General features: G+C 41.4%; 1 protein-coding gene across 7 annotated transcripts in view; it reads left to right on the top strand.

The window, feature by feature from the left end:
- Positions 1 to 273: 273 nt before the first annotated feature.
- The window catches only part of col14a1a (collagen, type XIV, alpha 1a), a 91,183-nt gene continuing 64,053 nt past the window's right edge, over positions 274 to 27,403 (top strand). For 4 of the 7 annotated variants that reach the window (XR_009789166.1, XM_061777725.1, XM_061777724.1 and 1 more), the window contains exons 1-11: positions 279 to 349; positions 429 to 619; positions 775 to 798; positions 2,939 to 3,042; positions 10,564 to 10,680; positions 12,709 to 12,852; positions 14,063 to 14,161; positions 25,722 to 25,877; positions 25,980 to 26,099; positions 26,284 to 26,448; positions 26,564 to 26,728. Coding sequence is in view for 6 of the 7 variants with exons in the window: in XM_061777725.1 (XP_061633709.1) it covers positions 2,943 to 3,042; positions 10,564 to 10,680; positions 12,709 to 12,852; positions 14,063 to 14,161; positions 25,722 to 25,877; positions 25,980 to 26,099; positions 26,284 to 26,448; positions 26,564 to 26,728 (1,066 nt within the window). In the remaining variant the exon portion in view is untranslated. Of the gene's footprint in view, positions 350 to 428; positions 620 to 774; positions 799 to 2,938; positions 3,043 to 10,563; positions 10,681 to 12,708; positions 12,853 to 14,062; positions 14,162 to 25,721; positions 25,878 to 25,979; positions 26,100 to 26,283; positions 26,449 to 26,563; positions 26,729 to 27,403 lie in introns of all 7 variants that reach the window. The other 3 variants (XM_061777723.1, XM_061777721.1, XM_061777722.1) reach the window with 3 other exon arrangements.

The raw sequence follows: 27,403 nt of genomic DNA, 5'->3' as shown, positions 1-27,403 counted from the left end.
TGCAATTCAGAAGCAGCGTTTGGCCGGTGCAATTAAATACTTCAGTAAAGCTCAGCGCATCTTGCTGATGTGAGCCGGGCCACGGGGGCGAGCAGTGACCCGGGGCGAGGCAGCTGCAGCCCGGCCGGGTGTGCGACCTGCACCGCGAGCTCCGGGCTTCATTTTGCACGGCTGCACTGCGATGTGTGTGATGAGATGCAGTGAGGGCTGGGACGGGAGGGAGGGAGGGAGGGAGGAGGGAGGGAGGACTGAATAACGAGGAGAGAAACACCCACCCACTCACCCACTCCTGACCGAGCGAGTGAGCGAGGGAACCGGATCCGGAGCGACACAAGGAGAAGCAGACCGGGTGAAGAATCCTTTCGGGACGCGGCAGCGGTTGTTCCGGATTTCCCTTTTTTTAAATTATTATTTTTTATTGTTTGCAGGAGGAGAAAAGGAGACGATCTGAATATATGATTGAAGAGGTATGAAACGCAATATCATTCATTGGTGTGTGTGTGTGCGTGTGTGCATGTGCGTGACAGTGGGAGCGGGTCTCAGGTGCTGCTTGAGGTTGCAGGTACAATCATCCGAATGGCCAAAAACAACAACAACAACAACAACTACAAGTCAGAAAGTATGTGATGTATACTCGATCTTGCTTTTGTATCCATGACATGCACCGTGTTCCTTACTTGAAGCTCATAGTCTGAATGGGGGGGGGGGGGCGAGGCTGAGCTCCACATGCCATCTAGGAAGCCAATCTTGAGACAACTTTTTTTCCCCATAAAGCTGCAGGAGAGCGGCTGTCCTCAGGTGAGAAATATTCTTCTGCTCTCCTCTTGCGCGTCGTAATGAGCATCAGTGTGTAGGTGACAGGGAGCTGAGGAGGAACAAAAAAGTGAGAGGAGATTGAGATGGAGATGGACAAAGGCACTCACACTAGGTTCCCAGGCTGAGCTGCCATTCAAACTTGGCCCATGTTGCTCCTCCATCTTTTTCCCCTTTGCTTCATCTGTCACACTCGAATTCCTTTGCCTATTTTATTCGATATTACCCCGCTTTTTAGTAAATGATTACCACTTTGGTAGAAAAAGCAACCGCTGTAGTGCCAATTTAAGGTATTGAAAAGAACATTGGAGACAATGTTTAATTAGGTAAAGTAAAAATGAAAATCTTTAATTTAAATGAACGTGATCTCCAGAGGGTGATTGGTGTTCAGAAACTTGTGAACAGAACATTTCAAAATCAAGGGTCTGAGATTTTCGTCATTAAAATGAATGAATTGAAATTGTGCATGTATAATAATCATTTCACTTTTATGAAACCACAATAATGTTTGTTAAAGTTGAAAGTCGGGATGTCCCGAGGCGATCGCATGATTTTCAGCTGATGGAAATCGAGTGAAAAAAATTGTTTTTTTAAATTTTCGGACATTTAAATGTCACAAAGTGACAAAATAATCCAAAGGTACAAAGATCTTGTCAAATGGAACAGTAATGGGTTTGTTTTATACGAAACAATGTAACTTTTGGGGGTATTTTTAGTAGCGGTATAATACAAGTGACTGAAAGTGAGACGCAGACATGTTTGTGTTTGTGTGCGGATAAGTGACACTCACACACAAACGTGCTTTAAACTTTTTAATGACGCCCCTGGTGTAGTTTACTGTTAAATTTAACACGCAACAAAAATAATTACACACATTGTATAGTTTAAATACAAGACACACATCGTTTACAGAAATTGCCAGTTTAATGCTAACAGTCAATGGAAAACCCCATTGACAGGCTAGCTAGAATTAGCATTCGATCACAGGTGGGATTTACCTTCAAATAACGAATATTTATCCATAAAGTCCGTAATAACACACAGATACAGGTAATAATACACACAGGTATATATTTTTCATAATCTGTGAAAAACGAGTTAAATTAATGTTTTATCGCGAGGTGGTTCTTCTATTCCTTTTGATTGCAAACGTGTAGCTCCATGCATGCATCGCACCACACTGCCCCTAAGAGGCCAAACTGCGCACAACAGGAGGAGCAGATGCAGTCACCCCCCCCCCCCCCCCCCCCCCCCCCCTTGACTGTCTGACATGAAATCAGACTGAAATTACCCTGATTTAGGGCAATTAGATTACGAAAATGATTTCTATTAGCAAAATATATGTTTTTTTTAATTTGTATTTTTTAAATATTATTATTTTACTTGTTACAAATTAATTTTTTTGGGTTGTTATTTTATATTTAGAAGTTGAGTTTTGGTAGTTATATGTATCGGATCGGGAAAATGTGATCGGGACACCCCTTGTTGAAAAGTCTCTTCTCACGCTGATCTAATTTGGTGGTATGTTTTAGAATGTAGCTTTGGTTATGTTCACGGTTAATCAATAATCAGTTGTTTAATTTCTATTAGACACATCAGTAAAATAAAACAGTTTTTTTCTATTTGGGTGACTGAGGTCATTTTGTGCTGCACGAATCCAAAATCACTCATTTTTCACTCTCAATAATTTGTATTCTTCTATTGACTGCACAGCTTTACGCCGCTGTAATAGAACCAGAAATGTGTTGTTGAAGGTCAAAGGTCCATCTTCTCTTCTCTTCTCTTCTCCTCTTCTCGACTTGTCCTCTTTTCCTCTCTTCTCCTGCCAACAAAGTCCTCCACTGTTTCAGCGGCGTCCGTGTGGGCGTGATGCTCGACGACTGCTCTGTGGTCAGTCTAGACCGCCCAACAACTGCTGTGTAATTGTCTCTGAGCGGACGTTGTTTGCGGCTAACTGATTCCAGATCAGCCCCCTGAGGCCGGGTGGGGGGAGTGGCAAGGTGGATCTTCCTGACCTATGGATCCTCCACACAGCTGAATGGCATTCCTGAAGTCTATCACTGTGTGTGTCTTGTCTCAATCAGCTTTTTCATCATTTGTTCAACTTCTTTCCCTCTTCTTTCAGCTCCATGTTGCTGGTCGCGAGGATGTTCTCTCAGAGTTATATGTGGGCTCCACTGGTGTTACTGGCTGTCCTTTCTCATATCCCTTGTAAAGCACAGGATCAAGGTAATTTGTCCCGACTCCTCTCTATTCTGTTCTCTCTGCTTTTAGTCCCTTTCTCCACTTAAAACTACTCCTCTGCTTTTCCCATCCCCGCTAAATCTTCTTTGCTTTCTGAGCTCCATCTCCAAGTTCTTCTGTTTCCTCGGCCTCCTCCTCATTAGACTTTCTTCATCACTCCTCTCTCTGCATCATCTCTGGTTCTCATGGAAAGGCTTGGTCTAATCAGATGAGCTCACGCGCTCTCCGATGCTATCACTTTTAACTTCAGCGCGGCGTCGCGGCACCGCTTGCCACCTGGCTTCAGATGCCGCCACGCTTCAGAGCATTTTTTAATAAATGTGGTGTAATGGCGCGCTTCAGGCCGTGGTGATTTTCTGTGCGATGTGCAGCACAACATGTATAACGCTCCAGTGTGCCTTGCAATCAACTGCATCCCAGCAAACTTTAATCAAAGTGGGTCCCTTCACAAACGTGAGTTCCCGGGTTGGTGCGGACGACTGACGGAAATACTGTAGATGAATTAGCATGTTCAATTATCCTTGTTGAACCCAATTTGTGTTTACCTTGGTTTCAAATAGCTGGTTTTGATGTGTGTCACTTAATGTGTTTAACCTATAACAGGGGTTTCCGAACTTTTTCCTTCGAGGGCCGCATATAGAAGAATAGAAGGATGCAAGGGGCCACTTTGAAATTCTTTCACTTTAATTTATTAAACACGCTAAACCAATCAGTCAAGAAATTATATATTTTTTATATATTATAGTTGTTTTGAAAAACTGCAGTGTCACAGCTTTCTGTTAAAAGTGATGAGGCCAATAGTGAAGGATTTTTCAAGATTTTGGAGTGGCCAGCAGCCCTGTATCCCACTCAAATAGATCCGCCCCTGTAATGAACAGTAGCCGAATCCAAATCAGAGCCAAAATAAGAGGAATTGGTAGTAAGGTGACTCTTTTTAAAGTAGTTACTGAGGATCATTAATGTAATTTATTCAATAATCGGACATTGACACGGAGCAGTAAGTGGAGGAAAATCACTTTAGCTTCTTCTTTATGCACCACTGTGTTATTTTTGCCATTTTAGTAAATGCTTTATTTGCATCTTAGCATAACTAGAAAACGCTCTACTGCATATAAAACCAATTTCTTAGCAGTTGTGGTTGTCCCCATCAACCCCCCCCCCCCCCACCCACCCATTGGATGTGGGTGTTGCAACAACCCCCCCCCCCCCCCCCCCCCCCCCCCCCCACAAAAAAACATATTTTGACACCCAGACATCTCACAGTGCCCACCTCCACCCTTTTTTTTTTTTTTTTTTTATTTTTTTTTAAATAGCTTTGTGGGCTGTGTCAAATGTCATTTTTAGTAAATGCTGAAAAATGGACAGTGGGCCACAAGTGGCTACCAGCCCACAGTTTGGACACCACTTACCTATAGGGTACAGTGACAATGCACAAAAGGTTGTGGATGTGTGTGTGTGTGTGTGTGTGTGTGAGAGAGAGAGAGAAAGAGAGAGAGAGAGAGAAAGAAAGAGAGCAAGAAAGAAAGAAAGAAAGAAAGAGAGAGAGAACGAGAGAGAGAGAGCTTGTTTGACAGAATGTGCAATCCAGGAAGAGCAGGAGGTTAAATCCTGTACTTATCTTAGAGGAAAATGAGCCAGAGGGAAATTTCAACTTTTAGTATCTGTGCCTGTGTGACTGTGCGTGTGTGTGGTGTGCACATGTGTGTGTGTGTGTGTGTATAATATTTGGGCAGTGAAAGGATTTTGCTGAATTTGTAATAAACCAATTAGGATTCAAGTGTGGACTCAATACTGCCCCTATTTTCAAACCAAGTGACATGACTGTCACTATACTTTTTAATATTTAATATGAAAATCCCTCTGTAGGCTGAAGCCGAAGATACTTTGCCAGGCTGTCAATGCAGCCACCGTCACTTTTGGTTTGAAAAGTATGTTTTATTAGCTTGAGATCGGGCAATTAAATCGCCCATTGAAGAATCTTTCATTTCATGCCTTCAAAATGTCTCAATGGATGATGCTAATTCAACTACTACTACTAATGCGGTCAATGAATGGATTTCAACAGTGATATAAAGGGTGCCCACTGGTCATATATTTATGGATGAAATACAGCTCGTGTATGTCTGCCTGTGTGTGCCTTGATCAAATGTACCAAAATCGCGTTAGATCATCGGTCTACCTACTGCGCCGGACCTGAATGTGGTCACAGCAGATTGAAGTGTAGACCGACTTTCTGCCACCAGTTTGTCACCGCGCCGGGCACATGTCAAAGGACGCACCCTCGTTGTGCCGGTACGCCCAGCTTGTTGCAGAACAGTCTGCCAAATTGGCAAACACGAGCCTTGCGCTTGCATGGAAATGAAGGATAGGCCAGTTTTTGCGCTTTATCTGTGTAAATGGAGCCCTCAGTCTCCAACATCTTGTCTTTGTGAAGAGTCTGGCCAGAGAACGTCATCCACATCACAGCGCAATTTTTCCATGACTTTCAGCAGGATTTCACAGAGCCGGGTGGCATTATTTGGAAGGACCTTGCCAACAATGAGTGCTTGCTTCTTGTTATTGAGCGAAAAGAGCAGTCCTTCCACCCTCATTTGGTTGTCTTTCAGGTCTACAAAGAGGAAAGTGCACTTACCTACATACAGCCAGCAAAAATAGTTTCGTTAATGACCATTACAGTACTTACAGTATACTGTTGTGTTCTGTATGTCAAACAACCACCTGTTGTCTTCTCTGAATGTCCATTGATGATGTTGACCACGGAGAATCTGCTCAAATTGGTTTGGACTCTTTGTCCAGCTTCTGTTATGATTGTTCTTGGTCTTCCTCGGTCTTCTTCTTGTCCCCTTCATCCTGCCCAATTGGTCTGATCACCTCATTAGAAACGCGTGTGTTCAATTTGGAGTTGTTGTGTGTAAAAGATGACAGCTGTGCTGCAGTTGTGTTCACATTTTGCTGCCATGTTTACAATTGCCCACAGTGTGAAATCTGTTTAGTGACTGAGAATGTGTTTAAGATTTTTTGCAAAATAGGGCAGACGAGTTTTACGGATTGAGTCTAAGTACCTGAACAGTGATTAAAGTTTGGCCAAAAGTGTGTTTGATTTGCAAAATGAGTTTATGCCAATAGGAATTTGGTTCAGAGAAGAGGGTTTCATATTTTAGCAATTGTGAAAAACTGTAATTGCTTGGGCGGCACGGTGGACGACTGGTTAGAGTGTCTGCCTCACAGTTCTGATGACCGGGGTTCAAGCCGCACAATATGTACAGTACACAGTATGTCACGCTGTCCAAATACTTTTAGACCCCTGAAAATGAAAGTACTCTGCGTCTAATAGATTTACTTTAATTTATACATAGTAAATGCCACATCTTTGTGAAAGCTCTTGCATAAAAGCTGAAAGGTTACACTTGAATCTTTTATTTCAAATCCGCTGCGGTGGGCCGTAAAGGCAAAAACAAGAACAACTGTCTTTGCCCAAATACATTTGGCCTTAACTGCATTCAATGCAGGCGCGTGCAAAAGATGCTCCGCAAGGAAATCAAATAAAGATTTTTCAACTGCGCCGAAGTTCTTGGCAGAATCAATAATCCACTTGTTGCGTAATCCTTTTATTGATCTCCCGCACATCAATATACAGACAACTTTCAAGGGGAATTAGACCCTTAAATAATGAATGTTTGTTGATGGATTTCTCCAGGTTGTCCCAAAGCTTAAATCTTGATGGCTGTGGTGCTGCCTCCTGTTTATTTACAAGCAGGCGTCCTTATTAAATGCTGAATGCTCGAAATGAAAGGAAGGCTTTTCTATTCTTCCCTATTTTTCCAGCACCTAATTTAGACCTCCTTCTTTGCTCGCACCATCTCCTCTCTCACTCTATCTTCTACACTGTTTTCCCCAGTTTTTATTTCCTGTCTGCTTTTCTCTCTTTCATCATTTCATTCCAATTTGCAGCAGCTATTGTACCGCGCAGAGTCATTTATTTCATTTGAGGCCGAAATAAACAAGAGGTGTGGCAGTATAAATGAGACTGGGATTTGTTGCCACTAAGTTACAGCATCACACAGGTGACCCCAGTCCAATCCCTTCATTAGGGGGGGCAACGACAGCCATGAATGTTCCTCTCAGCAACAACATCTGGTCAGCTGGGATTTTAGAGAGAGGATTGGTGTGTGTGTGTTCTAGCCAAAGAGGATATTTGTATATACAAAACATATCATTGCGATATCTTCGGGGACTCACACTATACCAAAGGGTAAAGAAAGGCTGTTTGACTGCAAGAAGAGAGCAAATAGTCCAACTAAATAAAGTCTAATAATACAATTCTGTCCATGCATTCTTGCATTTTTGCATTTTTTGTTTTGCAAATTAAAAAAAATCCCAAAACAAACAAACAAACAAAAAAAAAACACTCATTCACTGTCGTGTTCGGTGCGTGCCTCTGTGTTGTTTTTAATGGCAACACTTCCCTTTAAAAAAAAAAAAAAAAAAAAAAAAGTTTCTGTAAGAGGAGGTTTGTCCAAATGTGATGACGGCAAGCTATGACTAAACATACGATCTATATAAATATAATTTAGATCAATATATAAAAGATGGTAGTACGGTGAGTTACGAAAAGGTGAATTTCCCCCCCCAAAACGCAACTGTTTTATTATATCTTATGTAGTCCTATTTAAAAAAAAATCCATCCACTTAGAGGAAAACCTAAAGCACTGACTATTTCTTCATGCACATGTTAGTTTCATAAAAATGTATATGATACAGGCTCAAGTATACTATACATCAGTTGTTGTACATAAAGTCTCTGGTACGCTTTGGTTATTGTTTTGTTCAGTGGACAGAATAAATGTGAGTGTGTTCTTGTGTTCTGTGAGTCAATTCTTCAAGCTGAAGTCCACAACATAACATGAAATGTTTTCTATGGCGGCAGAGACAAATCCATTTTGTTCCCGACTCGGCCCCCAGAGGGTGCAAGTAGAAATAGTTTGTGTTGCAGCTGTGGGAGCAGCAGCATAACAGGAGTCAAAAAATTGCCATGTTTTCCACATTGACATTTGGATGATCAAGATTTTGTTTGTACTCCAGTATCTTCACTCATGAGGTAGTGAAGCCCGTGAGGTGAAAGCATGAATTCCTAAACAAAAGGCAGAATGAGGTGGAAGCAACCTGTTTCAAATGTCAGTAATGCTCATTTATCCCAAAGCCAATCAAGTGGCAGCTTGTTTACTATTCAATGTCTGTTGAGTGTCATTCATCTTGCCGCCATCTCCAACCGCTCTGGAACGAAAGGCGCTGTGGATGTGATGTGGAGGGGCCCCACCAATTTGTCTCTTTTGTTCTTGATGGAGCATGAGGCTATTGCGCTTTAAAGGAAATATCAGTGAAATCAACCAACACTTGATGGGAGCATGAGCCGATGGCAATCAGAAAATGGACAGCAAGGCAATATACAATATCATAATATAATAAACGGCAACTGTAAGAGAAAATCTTGAAAATCGGCCTTGGTCGAGGTAAAAATGAAAAATCAATTGGCAAAAGAGGATGCGGCGATTAGATAAATGATTGGAACCTTATATTCCATCTGTCCGTCCAACCATTTGCCATACCGCTTATCTATACCAGCTGCCTTTGGGCAAAAGGCGGACTCTACCCTGACAGGACATGTTATATTGTGAGGTGAAAAGGAGTATATAGCGCAGAGGGATCTGACAAGTAACTCAAGGGTGACAGAGGATTTCATCACTGCAGATGTGGACCACATGCTCTGGCTACCATGTTGAGCAGCCTTGTTGTTTGTGGTCAGTTGGGCATGTTTTTGGGCTTCAAATCCAGGCTGAGGGTATTAGTCTTTCTGTTCTGAGGGACGCTTCGCGAATACATAGAGAAGAGCAGGTAATGAAAAGATCGGAGTGGAAACTAACATTTTGAATCGCAAAATAAACTAATCGATATTTAAAAGCCACAGGATAAAGTTGCGTTGGAAGGTAAACATTGATAGATCCACCAGGAATGACTGGAACCGTTCCTTTCTAGCGCGCAACTCCTGCATAGTTTAAGATTACGCTAATTAGCCTCTTGTTAAAACGCCTTTGAATGGAGGTTCACAGCGGCGCGCAGCGAGCAACGGGCTAGAATGGATTTCTTTAATTTTCAAAAACAATGGGGCTTTTGATGTATAAGTCCCTTCATGAAGGCGTCAGCACCTCGGCCTTTTCCCTGGTGCAAAGAAATGTTGTTGCTGAGTAATAGTCAGTTTGTGAAATATATGGCTGAGCTATATACAACACATATATATTGTACTGTACTGTACTGTATATAGGCGCTGTATTAGACAAGGGTCTGATCCATATTGGCTGTGATTCAATACTTTTTCCACCGGATCCCGAAAGCATCTCGGCACATAAAGAAGCGGAAGAGAGTGAAATGTTGAGCTTGAATAGTCTTAATATTCCGTATGTGGCAGATGTGCTGACCTGTGAAGAAGAGTTGAAATAAGAGAGCCTCGATTTTAGTCAGCGTCCACAGCTATTAGCTTTGTCATATCCATATTCATTATGATCTCTGTAATTGCCTCAATGTACAGACCTTGGCACACATTGAGCATTATAGCCGTCTCCTTCAATTTCTTTTTTCCATGCGCTAATTAGAATTCAGCGTGTGTACGGGTGTGTTCTTTGACATGCAAAGGGAGGGTCTCATTGTTAATCTCCTGCCAACTCTATTCAAACACTATCAAGCACACACCAAACGCTACCAGAGTTATAATGTTCCCAGTGGCTGTGAATTATTCATCGAGTCTTATTGTGGTGAGGTGTAATTATATAGTTTTGCGCGACACATTTGGACTATTTGATAGTTGACGTGATATGATTACCCGAGTACTGCGGCGAATAATTGGTGAAACCGCTGTACTGCGTTGTGTCTCTACATCATAATAAAATCAAATCACAAGATGGGTACCAAGGGAAGAGCGTTTGAAGGACAACAACCCAAAGTCAAACTTCCTGTAACCCCCCCGCCCCCAATAAAAGGGGTATGTTTCTTCGCCGCTGGACAGATAGAAAGACAGAGAGACGCTCTTGTCGTACTTCAGTAGCATAGTAATAAACTGGAATGGCGATTTGTGCCACCGACATAGAAGTTGTTTGACTCGTTGATTTGAAATTTCACGCTGCAACTGAGCGCTTCCCCATTCCGCCTGGTTTTCTACGCTGTGTGCGGCAGCTGTTCGGCGAAGGGTTGAGGATGTGGCCTGCGACTCACAGTGTCACGGGGGTCACGACCGACGAGCTGCCCTCGAACAAAGCCGATTCGGTGCATTGCAAGAAAAGTCGCAATCTCAAATGGTTCACACATAGGAAGTAGGAGGGAGGAAATAACAGACATTTCCTTCCACCTACTTAGTGTCCCCGGTGAAGTGGAGCATTTTAATTAGTATGCTTTTGATTAATCGACTCATGATTAATTTCCCATGGTAGAAGTGTGGTCCATAATGTGTTCCTTCAGTTCCAGCTCCGCGGAGGCTGCGTTTCAAAGTGCTGAACCCAAACAACCTGCTCGTCTCGTGGAAGGAGCCCAAAGGCGACTTTGACAGCTACCTCTTCCTCTACAAAAGTGTACCAGGTAGGAAGGATTAGTCTTAAAAGCAATTCATAGAAATGATTAAAACTCTCAGAACTGCCACGCGCAGAGGACGAAAAAAAATAAAAAATAAATCTCATATGCAAATTAGAGATGACTCAACTTTGAGGCGGAGGATCTCTTTACAACTTGGATTTTCTGTATCTTAGGAACAATTGTGTAATGTACGTCTTATCAAAGCTCCTCCAGGGGACTCCGATATTGCCTCGCATCTCTGCTAAGTTGAAGAACTTCTAACTGCGTGTGATCCGTCAGCAGGTTGAAAAAGTGTGGCTTTTAATCAAGTAGCGTCCTTAATGAGTTATGAAGGAGTCGAGGTCAGGATCAATGCGAGGCACAAGCTGCAAGATGCAGCATCTCATCCCGCCCATTGTAAATAGCTGAAGAGTGTTCAAATGTCTGATATGACCTCATCGACTTCTGCGCTTGTATAATACATTCACCGGTCACCCTAATTGCCACTGATTTTTCTTGTAATCAAAGGGTCTCTACCTTGACTGTCATACATCTTTGTCACATAAAGTCCTTGACTACCAAATTGCCGACGACGCAATTGTTCCGTATTAATGCCGTGCTGTAGCACTGCAGATAATTCTGCCACAGCCAGCCATTGTAAAATGAAGAAGCGGGTCTGAATAAGCACGCCGTAACATAAAATGCGCTCCCCCACAAACAACCTATGGTGAGAGAAGCTGTGTCTGACAATTTCGTGCTGCGTTTAATGGCGCAGAAAAGAAGAATAAAAAAAAAAATCAAAATCAAATTTATGGCCGCTTCCTCTCTGGGAAGAGTGGAAGTGCTGCAGTGGTGCCTTGGCACTCAGCACATGCAGTAAAAATGTTGGCCCTCCAACGTGTCCTTTCCGTATCACACACTCTCAAGATAGTCTCCTTGCGCCTCCATATCATTTCATACGCTCAGATTTCTTTGAAGCAGAAAGGCTGCAACAAAGTCACATCCCAATAAAGATGTATCTTTATTCTATGGAGTCCACTCAGATTTCTCCAATCTACAGGGAGCGTGCTCCCAATTAACCGCTGGGATAACTGGTGCAGTGATTCGCGGAATATATAATGTCAATCAAACTGTATAAATACTAACTCAGTCAATCTCACGTTCCCATAAACATATACTAAATCCAAACACAATTTCAAAGAGTACAATAGCAACATTTGTGTACATTTTATGTAGTGCATATTAGCACTCAAATTACAATACACACCAGCTTTAATAGAAAATGTGCACACAATCATGAGCCATTGATCCCCTCATCTAACCACAAGTGACCAAATTGGTATTTATTGGTTTGTTAAGATTTTTGACCGCATGTGCACATCCTGGAAAAGAAATGGGAAATTGTTATTTACACACACGAAGGTGTGATTATGTATATTGCAAATGAGTGAGTTTAAATTTCAAATAGAGCTTACCGTATGGAGGTGTGCAAAGACATAAAAGCCTTCTATTACAATTTCACTGGTACTGTATTTAGTTTAGTGACTTTAATTTGGATGAATGCTAATGCTGAGCACTACTGTTTCTTCACTTTCTCCTTATCCCTTGCCATTCTCCTAAGGGCATCATAATCCATCAGACAGCAGCCATAGGGGCCCGCGAAAAGCGTGCACACACCTTATTGATGGCTACATTGATTGCAGGGTCAAAATGTAAGTGGGCTGGTAATGTGGCTTGTGGGGATGACCCAAATACAGCCAGACGCTTCTTCTTAAGGCCCACATTGTCACTCTCAAAGCATGCAACACCATTCTTGGAGCATCAAACGTAGAAATAATAATAAATAAGAGATCCCTTACTTGTTTTTTTATACACCTCAAGCGTCACTTGAGTCAGTGAAAATGAATCATGTCCAGCAACAGAATGAACTTCTTCCTGAATTAGCTCGGAAAGGTACATAACTGCCTCCAGGCGGCTGAACACGACAACCTGTATTGGTGTCGTTTCCACGAGTTTAACCTTGGCCTTTTTTTTCTTTCTTTCTCCCTCCGATAGGTGGTCATCAGAGGGAGATCATCACATCAAAAAGTGACAGTAAAGTGTTGATAACAGACTACGACCCATCCAAGGACTATGTCGTCAGAGTAATTGCTGTCAGCGGCAGCACTCAGAGCAGAGCACTGCTCGGCAGATTTAAAGGTGAGTTTATACAGTTCACCTTTGTGTATTGTGGTGGGGCAGACACCTGCATCGACAGGTGCAGGACGAGGGCTCCCTATATCATTGAAGACTCAACCCATCCCGTATACCCTCTCTTCCATCCACTCCCCTCGGGCAGGAGGCTACGGAGCATCCGGTGCAGGACCACCAGGCTGAAGAATAGCTTCTTTCTGGAAGCTGTCAGACTATTGAACTCGAACAGTGCTCTATCGGCCCGACATAAGAACCCGCTACCCCCCGTGACTATTCATCCCTGCACGATGAACACTTTATTCTTTTCAAGTACAAAGGAACACGGAAATATCATGTACATATTATGTGAAGTTCAAGCCTCTGGCATTTGTATTTTTACTGCATTCAAATCCTTCTTATTTTATCTCATTTTCTTTTTCTAAGTTTTGAAATTTAGTGGGCTAGTCTGGGACCTTGGGTATCAAATTTCATGCCATATCATGTGTTAAAGTTAAATTATAAAATTAAATTCAATTTAATAAAATGAAAGAACATTGAATCCTTAAAGATGATGAGTTCAATTCCCATTTCGCCTGTAAGTCCTGCCTAAATATCCACAAATGACAAACTGAGCCCCATTTATACTGTCTCATTGGTGTGAAAGACTTGTTTACTTTGCTTTGCTTCATTTTCGCTGTACTTGTGAATGATTGAGGCAACATTGTAAAAGAATACCTTGAGGGAGGAAAGGTGCTGTATAACTTTATTGCCGTAAATCCTGGTTTATTGCAGAGGGCTACGTTCCAGACTCAGCTGCAGTAGGTGATAATCTACATTATAGAGAGACCATAAGGTTTGAAGCTATAATGGCGGTCTAATGGGATTTAGCATAGATGTTGCAGTTATTATAAACCTTAAAACCACGGCTACGCATGCAACATTACTCACATGCACAATCTTTCTGCTCTGTGGGAACGACTATTACCGCATCTTACAGAAGTTGGGGTCCTTGTCGTAAATTATACTGCATGTCTTGTCGGCATGTTGCGGCACAGTGTGGTACTGCACCGAAGGCGCGCAACTCTAAATCCCGATTTGCCTGTACAGTGTAAAAACCCGCGCAAAAACTTTGGCCTAAAAATCAGCAACGGAGCGATGTGCAAATGATGAATTGCAACAAAGTGGGGATTCAGTGAATTGCGCATCTTGTGACATGTCTTTTCTATTCCGTGTGCAGCAGTTGAGAGGGGCGAGGCTGATGTTGGAGGCAAAACGAAGCCACAGCGTCTGACGGATTCATTTGTTTTGCTTGAAGATGTCAACGAGATCTCCGGAGGTAAGATAAACTGCTCACAAAGTTGCCTGGATGATCGGGCATTACATTTACATGAATATAGTGGTCAAAGGAATAAAATAACACAAAGTGTTAAGTGTGCTCTAGTGATGAATTGACAAAGCACAAACAGCTGTTGTTTGTGCTTTTCGAAACAGCAGCTTATTACAACCAAAAGCCAAACAAAATAAATAAAGTACACTCAGCGTCTTTCCATGTCCAGTTGGATGCGATTGGGAATTTCTTCCTCCTTCCTGAGTGACTTTTGTGCTTCTGAGTGACAACAAAACCCACCTTTTGAAAGTGGCACGCACACAGAAATCAAATGCTAATCCTATTTACACGCCGATGGTAAATCATTCCGACTTGCGTACACAGTGCTAAGTGTTGTATTTGTCAGTGGGGTTTTTACGTCTTTGTGGTTTCCTATAAACTGGAACTACCTCGCCCCCCAGACAACATTGTCTGGCTTTTCATCTTGAAACCAAGATCTTATTTGAACTGCCAGCCTCAGTAATACCCTACAAATTGAAATACCTCGGAGTTCAAATTCTGTGAAAAGAGAGGCACAAGAAAACAATGATTGCTCATGAAATAATGGAATGATACCGTGACCTTGAACTTTGCGTTACATTTAAAGGCATACAAATGTATACCCAACTGACGACATAAACATGATAGTACTGTATTATTAATTCATCCATGTTTGTACTTATTAACATAAGAAGACAATTTTCACATCAAAGTCTACATGTGACTTTTGCGGCATAATTGTATTTTTTGGTTGAAACTTGTGGTTGAGATCCAAATAGTATGACGTAAGGTTCTTTCAAATTTGGGTGTTCCACTCTATTGATGTACTAAAAACGTCCAAAAGTAAACACAATCAGAAACACTGCAATGTGATATATCATTTCCAAAACTAGGTTTGTGCAGTTTTATACTTTATATATATTTATACATTTCTTGTGGCTGAATTTGGAATGGGCTGAACTGCTACTAATAGAACAGGTTTTAAACACAAACCAAAAGTCACATTTTGAAAAAAAAAATAAAAATGTTACTGCTGCATTCTAGCACGGAGTGTGAAAGAAGTTAGATAAACAGGATTTCATTCCAGACTGGTTATTGTTTCAGCACACACACTTTAGGCTGGTTTATTATTCAGATTTCACTGTGCAAGAAGATAATTCATCGTAAGGCGCCAAGGGAATGCGACTGCTCGGGACTATATTTTCAATTAAGCCAGTTTCTGCTTAACACGGAATGTAGAAGAAAACACGGAGTCTTTGTTGATGAAGAGAATTTTCTCAAGACCTTTAAGTGCAAACACTGCTTGAAAATGTATTAGACCACCTGTTATAAAAACAAGAAGAGACCATCCAGCATCATGAAGTGTTTTAACGCCGCCATCTTGCCATTTTGAACAGATGTTTGGAATTAAGCAGTTTTTTCTTTTTTGGGTGGGGGTTGAGGAATGCAAGTCACACATCTTAATCAAGAATTAATAATGATTTCTTCAAGAATGAATTATTATTTCTTGATTGAGATTTTTTTTCAGTTCTTTTTAATTTTTTTTCATTTATGTACAAATATATGAAAAAAAGTATTTTACAATGAAAACAAATATAAAGTGTAATAACCAGTCTAAAAATATTTTTGACATTTGCAAATAATGTTGATTTAGGGCAGCTGTGGCATAAGTTTGTGTGCAAGCGCACATGATTTAGATGATGAAAGCCTACTAGAGAGTTGACTTTGTTTGTTTTGTATTGTTTCAATGATAATGACTCTCTATAGCAATGACCCAAAAAGAAAAAGGCACACATCATTTAATGTTTCACCCAAACAGGAAATAATTAAATGATCACTTGATGTTTTAAGATTTGTATCACTTGCCCACAAAAAATAAAAAATAAATAACGGTCTTAAATTTTGATGGCAGATTTATTTGAACAGACGGTACATCAAGAAAAACATTGGAACCAAATAATCAAATCATTATTGCTCCTGCTGTATCTCCTCATCCTCTTCTTCTGTCTGCACGTAGATTAGACAGTTGAATTTCCTTCTGGCTGCTTTATCACATCCATTCGCTGCAGCAGAGGTGACCTTCATTAGTGTTGCGCCTCACATCTCTCGGGGTTTATAATAGTATGCCGCTTGTGCGTCACGAGAGTCAATGAACGCCTCGCGTGTCTCTGAGCTTTTGTGTACTGTGGTGATGATGATAATGTCAAGCTCTAGATGAGTGAAAGGTGTTCTCTCGTGTTCTATTGTGACATGTGAGGGCTTCTATCCCATGCCAGTGTTAATGTGCATATTTTTAACACTTGAATCAATCCTTCCAGCAGAGGTGCGTATTCTCAACCGTATTTGTTATGGAGTATCCCAAAATTCCCTATTGTGGGCTAGTCGTGATACATTTAATTGACATGAACATACAGTACTGTATGCTCGGGCGGCATGGCGCGCTAGTGGTTAGCACGTTTGCCTCCCAGTTCTGAGATTCGGAGGTTTGAATCTTGCTGTGTGACATTTACATGTTCAACTTTCTCCCACGTTCTACGAAACATGCATGTGAGGTTCATTGAAGACCGGGAAATGTCCACACGAGTGAATGTGAGCGTGAAGGCTCGTCTGTTTATGAACACGGCCTCCCTCCCAAAGTCGGCTGGGATAGGCTCCAGCTCAGCTGTGACCTTAATGAGGACAAGGGCTCTAGAGCATGGATGGATTGGATATACTGTACGCTCATTACTTGTCTGATGGTGTGTTTTCGTGTTTTGTGTTTGTGGGAGAGGGTAGACAAAAGTTAGATTTTTTTTTTTTTTTTTGTGAAGCAGGAAAATACAGAACGATGTGTTTCGGGCTATAAATTGGGAGCTCGGATACTCAGATAGGCTAAAGTCAATGGAAAGGCAACATTCATTCAATGAAGCAATGAAACTGTAGCTCTTTAGTAACGGTGCTGTGCAGTTTAAAAAAAAAAAAAAAAAGAGAGACATAATTATGATAATGATAAAAGAAAGAAATGTATCGTGTCAGATGCACAAGAGCATTTGCTCGGCTTTTACACAATTACTTAACCGCACCGTGCTTAGCGCAAGCACTTTCTGCAACAGCAGCACTCGACTCCTCAAATGAAGCTAATCTCTCTGTGCTCCTTGTGTTGCTCTGCATCTTAAAAGCTGCATTTGAATAATCGATCAGTGACTGTCTTTTTCCCCCCTCCTCATTCTTTCCGTGTCAACGTCTGCTTTGAGAAAAAAAAAAACACGTGATGCATGATGGTGCCACAAAGATGTAAATTGAAACATTCGCAGACAAATATTATGCTCTAAGAGCAACTCCTAAAGTTTTTCAGAATTAGTCTTTAATCATACTTTAAATTACATTTTCATACATTGTCTACTCCTTTAAAAGAATGTTTTCCCTCCCATGCTTCCTGTTGCTGTCCCATCTAAGCTATTATTATTGGCTAGTGCATCAGTTTCATACCAAAGTGTCCTTTACATAAGTAGTTAAACATAGATTTGTGTCCCATTTGTCTTACTAATATAGCTTTCGCTACTGGTTTCTCATTTATCTCATCCAAAGTGAAGTCAGAAAGAATTCTGCCGTTGCAATACGGATGCTGGTTTTGCTTGTCAAAACCAGAATACAATCATTAGTGGTACAAGTGTTAGGCAGTAAGGTTATTTTCATTGGAAGTCGGCCCGAACCAATGTTTCCTCAAAAATGATAGCTAATAGATGATTATTTGAACAGCTGTGGGGCATTAGATCAAATCGTAATGCGTACGGTGTGTGTGTGTGTGTGTGTGTGTGTGTGTGTGTGGCACAGATGTTGTTCAGTAGCTTCCAGTAGTTAAACAGATGTTAATCTCCAGTTGAGCCCAACTTTTAACATAGACACAGTCATACCTTTTTTTTGGGGAAAACCATATTCTTCTCAAAATTTGACCACAAAAACACCCCCAAAAATGTTTCTTCTCCTTCACTATCAGCTTCAGTTTTCTTTCTTGCACTGAGAGCAGCGACAATTACATTAGAGGCCGCAAATGATCGCAAACAATGTGGCCCTTATCTAACTAAATGCATTCATTCTGTTGGGCAAATGTATGAAATGAGTGACCTTAATAAGTGTCAGTATCGTGAGGGAATCGATGAAAAGGATGTGGCATCGCTTACAAGAAAGCCCAGATACTGAAACTACCTTTAAAACCTATATTATAAGTCGCGTAATCCTTTAGTCTCATTGTTGTTAATGTACAATTACACTTCCTAGAGCGCAAAAGCAAAATCTAAATACCAACATTATAAAAAGCCCTGAATTGAGTCGGCAATAAAAGTACACTGAGTACAAATGTGAACTTGCTAAACAATGCTAAAAGCAATCCGAGCATCTCGCTCTCTCTCACACACACGCACACACGTGGAATGAACCCAAGGGACAGATGTAGTTAAAGTTGAAGTGGAGGCCAATGAGATTCTGTTGACACTGAATGCTGTGCTAGTGAGAGATGGAGGGAGCGTCCTCTTAAAGCCATCACCTCTCCAAAGTCACTACCTCACAGAAAGCTCTGCGTCAAGCATCCTTAATTTGAGACATTATTTGAGCTCTTTGGCTCCGGGATTACCTCTGTTGAGAAGGTCGCTTTCATCGCCGCCCGTTAGTTTGCATTTGTGCGAAATAAACGACCTAATTAATGAACACAATTTCATAAAACCTTTGGCAAGCTGGTGCTAAAATATGAACATGTTGCGATTCTGCATTGCAAATCGACCAGGACTGAGTTTATTTCAAAAGCCAGTTTCAAAACGCAACAGACAACATGGGACGGCAACAACACAGTAAACAGTTGGACACAGAGAAAAATATCTTGCACCATGTAGAGTGTAAACCCAGCCACAATGATATACCGCAATACGACCACCTAACTGTTGCAGAGTTCTGCAAGTGTTTTTTAAAATCTTGTTTTGGGCAAATTTCAATTGTGTTTTATCAAGTTGCATGCTGCCAACAATATTGTTATGCATACACAGCAGCTTCTTCTTCTTCTTCCTCCACTTGGTTCCTTATACTTCTGCCTTCATTGTTTTAATCCATTTCCTTCTATACTTGTTGGCAAAGAGATTTGATGCTCAAAATGTTAAGTTTATATCCGGAAATACATCACAATGTTGGTGACTTATTGTGGCAGGCGGGCAGCCCATTCAAGTCAGTGAAGGCTTCATCATTAATTTGAATCATCTGTTTATATTGCCAGTTCAGGACAGGGTAGAGTGATGATGATGATGATGATGCCAGCTGGTGATCTAATGTAAATATGATAGGAGGAAGAGCAGCAGGGAAAGTGGTGAGGAGAATTGAAAAATAATGAACATAAACTTGAATGCAAAGTGAGGCGGCAGCAAAATGACTCATGGTGGAAACTTATCTCAGTATCCTCCGCAATTTTTTCCCCTCAACTTTTTCTCCATTTATCTCCCTCCACTTAAGGCTCTTCCCATCTTGGCAATGTTTATTTAATGCTTTGCATCTCGTCGTCCTCGCACACGCTTAGGAGTCCATTCGCAGTCTCTGGAGCAGATGGACCAGCGTTCAATTTGGTTAGCATGCTCGTGAGAGACAGTGTGCACTTGCTAGACTTTGGTCCTTGTCCGCAATTAAGTAAGAGGGTTCGCCTCTGGGTTAAGCTAATTGTATGACACCGCACTTGGGTGGCATATGGGTCATTGGACTGGTAAAGCGAAGAGGTCATTTACAATAATTTGTGTGCACTTGTGTCCCTTTCCACCTCATTCAAAAATTAAATAAAAAAAAAATGCTTAAAACGATAGCTCTCTGCAATATTCTGATCCTGTGAAGCAATTTCAGATGGACTACCTGCAGATGCAAACTTGACTTCAGGAAAAAAGCCTGGTTAAATATATTATGTTTTGGAAGAGGCACAGTATAATTACTTACAGTTTGCTAGGTGGAATGATGTGGCCAATTTGGAAATTGATAATTGATTTGTCAAAAGTCTAACTGGGAAAATGGTTTGGCTTTTGAAAAAAGGCCTCGATATGCAGGGCTCCCTCCAAATGTCTCTCGTTGTTGTTTAGCACAGTGGTTCTCTCAAGCTCAACTCTTAACTGTTGAAAATCACCGGTTTAGAAGCCTGGTGTGTTGGCCAGTAACGTGTTGGCGAGTGAGCATGGTCTTGCATAAACATGCCGTGCTTGGGCATCCTGTTTGATTGTGTGAGCGATTTGTGCCACACTCAAACGTTGTTCACTTACCTGGCCTGAGGATGTTTGGAAGAGTGCGTGCTTGGTCACAGCACCGCTGGATATTAATGACTATATATTATTCATGAGGGAATGATCCAATAATCCAATAAGTCAGTAAACTATGTGGCGAACAATAATAAAGTGTTGTATCATGAATTGGTGTATGCAAACATGATGCATCAAAAATACAGGCCAGTGCTGGATTGGGGAGTGAGGGTTCTTCGTGTTGAAGCACTGAGCACTGAGACTTAAACTCGTTTTTTTGGAGGTTCCCCAAAATGTTCTATTTATACAACGCATGAGAACATGATATTTTCTTGATGACCTGCATTTGGCTGGGGACCAGTCCAGAGTGTACCCACCTCTCGCCCAAAGTCAGCTGGGATGGGTTCCGGCTCACCTGCAACCCTTGCGAATAGTGGATATTGTATAAATCAATATATCCTGCAAAAAGGTAATAGTGAGCGGGTTGGTTTACGGAGTATTGTTTCCCACTTGCAGAATTAATAATTACATCATATTTAATGGATCTAGGCAGAGACATACGTGCTTGGGCTGGGGGGAGGGGGGGGACGCCAAATATGATAAGAGGGTCCAAATTGCGAAATAGAAGCCTACTCAGCTCAACAAATATGTGAGCAAACAAGCAGAGATTAGGTTAAGGCAAACAGAATGGAGAGAGCAGGGAAAGCAACCAGACAATGGCAGAGGAGAGAGAGGTTTAGGGAAAGCCTCTTGGCGTATTGGGCCAATGCATAAAGCATCTGCTGTGTCAGAGCATCTTTGCAGTGAGGAGAAAAAAGAACAAGGCAATCGATTAAAGATCAAGAGGCCAAGAAAGGGTACTTGTGGAACTAGACAAACTGTCAAAATACATCAGTTGCTTGATGCCGTGCAACCTAATGAATCCCACTCTCCCGAGGCAGGTCCTTAGGTTCCTGCATGAATAGTAATGAGCGGCTGAGTTTATTGAGTTGCTCTGAGGATCACTGAGTAAATGGCCGACGTCACAATTCGCAAAAGAGAAACAGAAAAGGTTCCTTTTGGAGCCCTTTGTCGGCGTTTTCTAAAAAGACATTTCAGCCCAGGCAGACTTTGTGAGCATTCTTCACTTTTCAAAGGAAGGTTATGATGTTCCTTTAAATGGAATCCTGATTTTCAACATGGTCGAACAAATACAAGACTACAAATGACCAGATGGATTGAAGCTTTTATCCAACACACACAGGAAGCTGTTCATTTTAAGCATTTTGGTTCCAGAATATCCTTTGCAGTGTCACAGGAACGCTGAAGCTTATTCCACCTGATTTATGGCAAGAGGGGGATACCGCTCTGCCACTGTGCTGCCATATATTTCAGCCTGTCATAACATCAAGTCTGTGCGGTATTCCATTATTATTTCGCAGATGGGATTTATCTTACAGCAAGACTGCACATTAATTTCATGAAAAACGATTTAGCAGATATGATTTTGATTATCTTTGCAATACATTATCATGATTGTGGCGGTCAATTGCCATTTTGAAAGTAGTTCCACCCGGGAATCCAAAGTTGATTAAGAAAGTGAAATGTTGGTGTCATGTGGAAACCATTCCGACTGTCCGTCCATCTGCATAACTGTCACTGTTTTTGACATTAGTTTCATCTGGCTGCGATGTAATCACAGTGGTGGGGAGGAAATAAAACTTCACGAGAGAGAGACTAAAATGACAGCACATCATGTCTGATCCTTGGATTAAAAGAAGTAGCTAATAAGTGAAGGCTGCCTGGTGAGACGCAACAGTTAATGAAAATACAGCGAGCAAACAGCAACACAGAAAGATGATGGAAATGTAAAGTGTGTTTGTTTTAATAGCTGAGTTAAGTTTGACTAGTTTTAAGAGTTGGGTGAGTCTTATCGCTTTTTTTTGTTTTTTCATTTCCATTAGGGCGTGTGTGGTGTTAGTCAACTCCGATTGATATGGCTCTCTGCTACTGTTAATCACTGTTGCCCCTCCAGGTAGAAAGTGAATGTTGCATTCGAGCCTGCTGGGAAATAGGCAAACTCACACCAGGAGCTTATGACACACGCAGCAAGCTATTTCAGTATTCAGCACATTTAGTTTCGCCTCTGCACGACAAAGAAAACAAATCATTTCTATGTAAGTTGTGCACAACAAGTGACTGATGGTGTAGCGCTACGCTCGCCTGACTTGGGTGGGGGCAGTGTGGCTTCAGTTCCGTCTCATTGATGTGAATATGAACGGTTGTCTCTCCCCATATTGGCTGCTGACCAGTTTAGGGTGCAGATAAGCTCCAGTTGCATGGGTGGATGCAATGAATGTGCTCTATGAAAGCTTTACACACTTTTTGAGTGAGTGTACATGTGTTTGGACCTCTAAAAACCATTGATATGTGTCTCCATCGTCTTGCTCCAGGTATTGTTTATGATCTGTGTCTCTGCGTGTGCGGGTTCTGGCAGACGACCATGGGCTCCCGTTGCAGCCGTCACAGTTTTAGTAACAATTTCAGCGCTCCTGTGTGTTAATCCGACTGTCTGGGAACCGCATACTTTTCTCTATTGGTCGGCTCTGTGTTCGATCCCTTAGGCCAGGTGGACCGTCTGTTTAACCGTGTGCTCGCATGCCAATTATGGATGATGCTCATCCATTTGTGTACTTGCACGCAACTAGGATCAGTTACGGCCGCAGCTTTGCTAATCGTGAGCTTATACGCAAATAAGGTTCAAATATAGTTCACCCAACATCATTGAATAGCACCTGATACATCAAAGACAGTTTAGCACCAAATGCTGAGTCTTTACATGCTTTGTTTTTTTGTTTTTTTCCCCCCCCTCAAAACCCACTGGAATGATTCACTTTCAGCAACATTAGTATTGTTTGCCTAGAATTGCGATTCTTCATCTTACAGTGCCATTTTGACCAATTCTATGCCTCCAACTTTGTGGCAGCACTTTGCGGTTGCAGTTTATGCACTTTTCTGTTCCAGCATGACTGTGCCCAGATGTACGAAGCAAAGATTCATAAAAACACGCTTGGATGATTTTGTGCAAGACCGTCACTGGCCTGCACAGGGTCATCAAATTAATACTTTCCAACTCTTTTTCACCATAAACAAAAGTCCCTCCAAGCCATCCATCCATTCAACCAAAAGTCACAGAAACAACAGAATTTGTTACAGCCACTGAAAAGGACTTGTCGCCCTCTCACAAGGGCTCGTTCGTTCATTTTTCAAGCCTCGTGTCATAAAGCTCACAGACACTATTCTTCAGGATGTTCAGTCGGAAAGAGGTGTTTGATGAGAGGGGAGATGGAGGGGTGTTGGTGGTGTAAGAAGAGAAGAACTAAGGCAGATGGGACTTGGAGGGAGAAGAGGCAGCTTTGACCAGCCGGCTGTTGTCTGCAAGGCTGGCCGTGGGTAACGATGAGGACGTATCAGCACGAATCACAGTAGCAACCGACCGATCTCTTTGACATCAACGACATCGCATGCATATTTATGCGTAGGCACAAGGCAGGGCTTTGATTTGCTGTCCCCTTCCAATGCCTGCATGTGTATTATTTCTGTGCATGGGTGTGAGTCAATAGCGACATGATTGCAAAAGTAATGTGTGTCTGATATGTGATTGGGGATCGTTTGTCAAAACATTGGGCAGATTTAATTAGCAGACGATTTTCAAATGCTACTCCGATTTACCAGACTTGTGCAATCTTGTATCACAGATACAAGTTTGAATTTGTGAGCCGTTTGTTCCGTCCTCCAAGCGTAACAACGCAAGAAGCTAGGTTTTAAATTGTATTACTTAGTTAGGTAGTTATTTTGTTAATGTGTTAGTTATTGGTAGAAGGTTACTTCACAGATGATGTCAAAATGAAGTATAAGCAGTTTCCTTGTAGACTTTAGCCTCATGACACCCAAAACAGGCTAGTTTCTGTACGTCTGGCAAGCATAATGAGAAAAGAGGCTGTTTTAATTGCAGTTAGTTAGTTAGTCAGTTAAACTCTGCAAACATGTTTTCAAGCCTTTGTAAGTTTACCGTCACATAATGTCAATCTGTAGGTGCTCAAACTTGGTTTCACCCACATCGCCAACTTGACTTGATTCGATTGTATTTAGTGTAAATAAAAAGTGAAACGCATTGCCATTGAGGTGGCACCATCTTGTTCAAACTTTTTCCTAAGTACACCTTCTATTGTCGTACTAGAGCCGTTCCAACTACCGGAGACAAATTCCTTGTGTATTTTTGACATACTTGGCATAGACGATTCCAATTCTGATTCCTCAACTTCTGTTTTCTTCAAAAGTTGTTGCATTCTCATCTGGCGTGTGCGGCAGATGGACGGCTCAAAGAGCTGACTTGTTTTGGAACGTGTGTGTTTCTAGTCAAACATTCTCTTTTCTGCGAACCTGTGATATACATTAAAAAAAATGATATCTACAAAATAGCTCTTTAGTAGGGGACGTTTCCTTGTTCCACATTGGATATAAATGCAATTTATTGATAGGTCACAATGTACAATGAAAGGGTGATGCAATTACAGCTAGACACTGAGCTGCACCGTCAACTTCTTTTGTTTAAGCACTGCAATTAATCAAACCTTTCCTTGTGGATAGCTTTAAAAATACACTTTAGATTGGATTGTTTTTGGTGAAGATAAAAAAAAAAAATAAAGCAGTTCTATTTATTTGGATTTGATTTCAATTGTTATTTTGTTGACTCACAGTGTTTGTGAGGGGGAGATTGAACGAAAATATCCTCGCTACCTTCTTCACGCTGATCTGGATTATTCGTCATTATTACCTAGTTGAATAATCATTAATCATGTAGCGCTATATATAATCGTGCTGAATTTAAGCATGCATGAGGAAATGAAGTGTGTGGTTTTCAATAGTAGTTTTCCAGATGCTGTACATCTTCTTGTCTGTCTGTTCTGCAAAAGTCCATACCTTTGCGACCGATTTGTGTTCAGACTGACTAAAATATTAGGACAGCCATCCCAAACATTCTGCTCCTTTACTGGGGTCAAATGGATTAAGAAATTGCAATGCTATCATGCATTACAGTATTTGGAGTTCATAGTTTTTGACGAACATTTGTGTGGATATTTATTTCATTGTGAAGGATCAGCGCAATATTTGAGTAGGACATAATCATATAATCCCGCAACTTGTAATTTTTCTAATGAGCTACTCAGACACATTTGTAGAAGTTTGCAGCCTTGGTGGAGGTCTGTGCTTTAATGAATATCATTTAGATTGTAATGGATCTTTTGTCTTTCCAGCGGAGCAGTTCGTGTGCCACACCGAGTCCATAGCAGATATTGTGATCCTGGTCGATGGCTCTTGGAGTATCGGTCGGCTCAACTTCCGGCTGGTCCGCATGTTCCTGGAAAACCTGGTCAACGCTTTTGACGTTGGCATTGATAAGACCAGGATAGGTGCGTCTACCATCACCTTTCCGTCTTGAAACCGCTACGGTCTTTTGATGATTGTACGTAGCTGTGCATTTTGACCATGAAAGTTTTCGTGCGTGATTGTAGGTCTGGTTCAGTATAGTGGTGATCCCAGGATGGAGTGGCATCTCAATGCTTTCACTACTAAAGAAGCTGTCATTGATGCTGTCAAGAACCTTCCTTACAAAGGAGGAAACACTCTCACGGGTACTATCTTATTGTTGACATCTTTATTTGATCCATTTCTCGTATCAAATTTTAATTCATTGTCTCTCTTCGTTGTTCTTCATTGACAGTATACGTTATAGAAAGCATTTGTTTACAATCTTTTATTCCTCCACCCTGCTCCCTTTTCACGTATGTTTCTCCTCTATCCTTTGTCTGTCCCCAGGGCTTGCACTGTCCTATATCCTGGAGAACTGTTTCAAGTCTCAATCTGGTGCCCGTGTTGCTGTACCTAAGATCGGGATCCTCATTACTGATGGGAAGTCTCAAGATGATGTCATACCACCTGCGGAAAGCCTGCAAAAAGCTGGGGTCGAACTCTTCGCTATTGGTGAGACACCGAGATGAGACGCCAAGTGTTGTGAATTATCCCGTTATAGCCCCATGCAAGTGCTCACAGTTAGAATAGACAGAAATCCCCACATGCATTTGCTTTTATTTTGCAGGTGTGAAGAACGCTGATGAGAACGAGCTGCGCTCCATCGCCTCAGAGCCGGATGACTCTCATGTATATAATGTTGCTGACTTCAATGTTATGAGCGCCATTGTCGAAGGATTGACCAGAACGGTGTGTGAACAAGTGGAGCAGCAAGACAAGGACATTAAGGAACGTAAGTGGACAATGACACACTGAGTAAATTGCAGGATAACTGACAGGAAGGAACTACGTGGGCCACAGAGTACTAGTGCTATTTGTAGCCAATGAAAATCCAGGTACAGCTCAATCAAATTGAATATCATAGATCAAAGATTAGAAAAGTTCATTTATTTCAGTTGTTAAATAGTAATTTAAAAAAAACAACAAAATCAAACATATATAACCGTATATCGTTTAATTAAACACTTGGGAAACTACTATTCAGCAGGGCATTACCTACCTAATTTCTATATTTAAAAAATCATTTGGTAAATTTGGGGTTTTCTCTTGCTGTATGTACTGTGTGTGTGTGAGAGAGAGAGAGAGAGGTGCCTCTGTAATGGGAACGTCTGCCAACTGTATCACAATGATTAAGGGGTTAACTTGATATAAAATATGCTTAATCTCGATATAAAAACGTACTTGACTTTCCACGAGACATTCAAAGACTAATTGTGTGCATTTTTTGTTAGCTTAAAACATTCTCGTCATCTTGATGTGTATCTGTAGAAATAAATCATCTAATCTGCTTTAATGTGTCCAACCTCAGTCGTAACAAATATTGAGCCTAAACAGGCAGAAATAACGAAAAGGAAAATAGAGATTGCCTCGTTCCTTTTGCCATTATCGCAAACCTTGCTCCCTTAAA

The sequence above is a fragment of the Phyllopteryx taeniolatus genome, chromosome 6 (assembly GCF_024500385.1).
Source record: "Phyllopteryx taeniolatus isolate TA_2022b chromosome 6, UOR_Ptae_1.2, whole genome shotgun sequence".
In the NCBI taxonomy this organism is placed as follows: Eukaryota; Metazoa; Chordata; class Actinopteri; order Syngnathiformes; family Syngnathidae; genus Phyllopteryx; species Phyllopteryx taeniolatus.
Note: the sequence above shows the minus strand (reverse complement) of the source record. Positions and strands in the feature narration are given on the sequence as shown.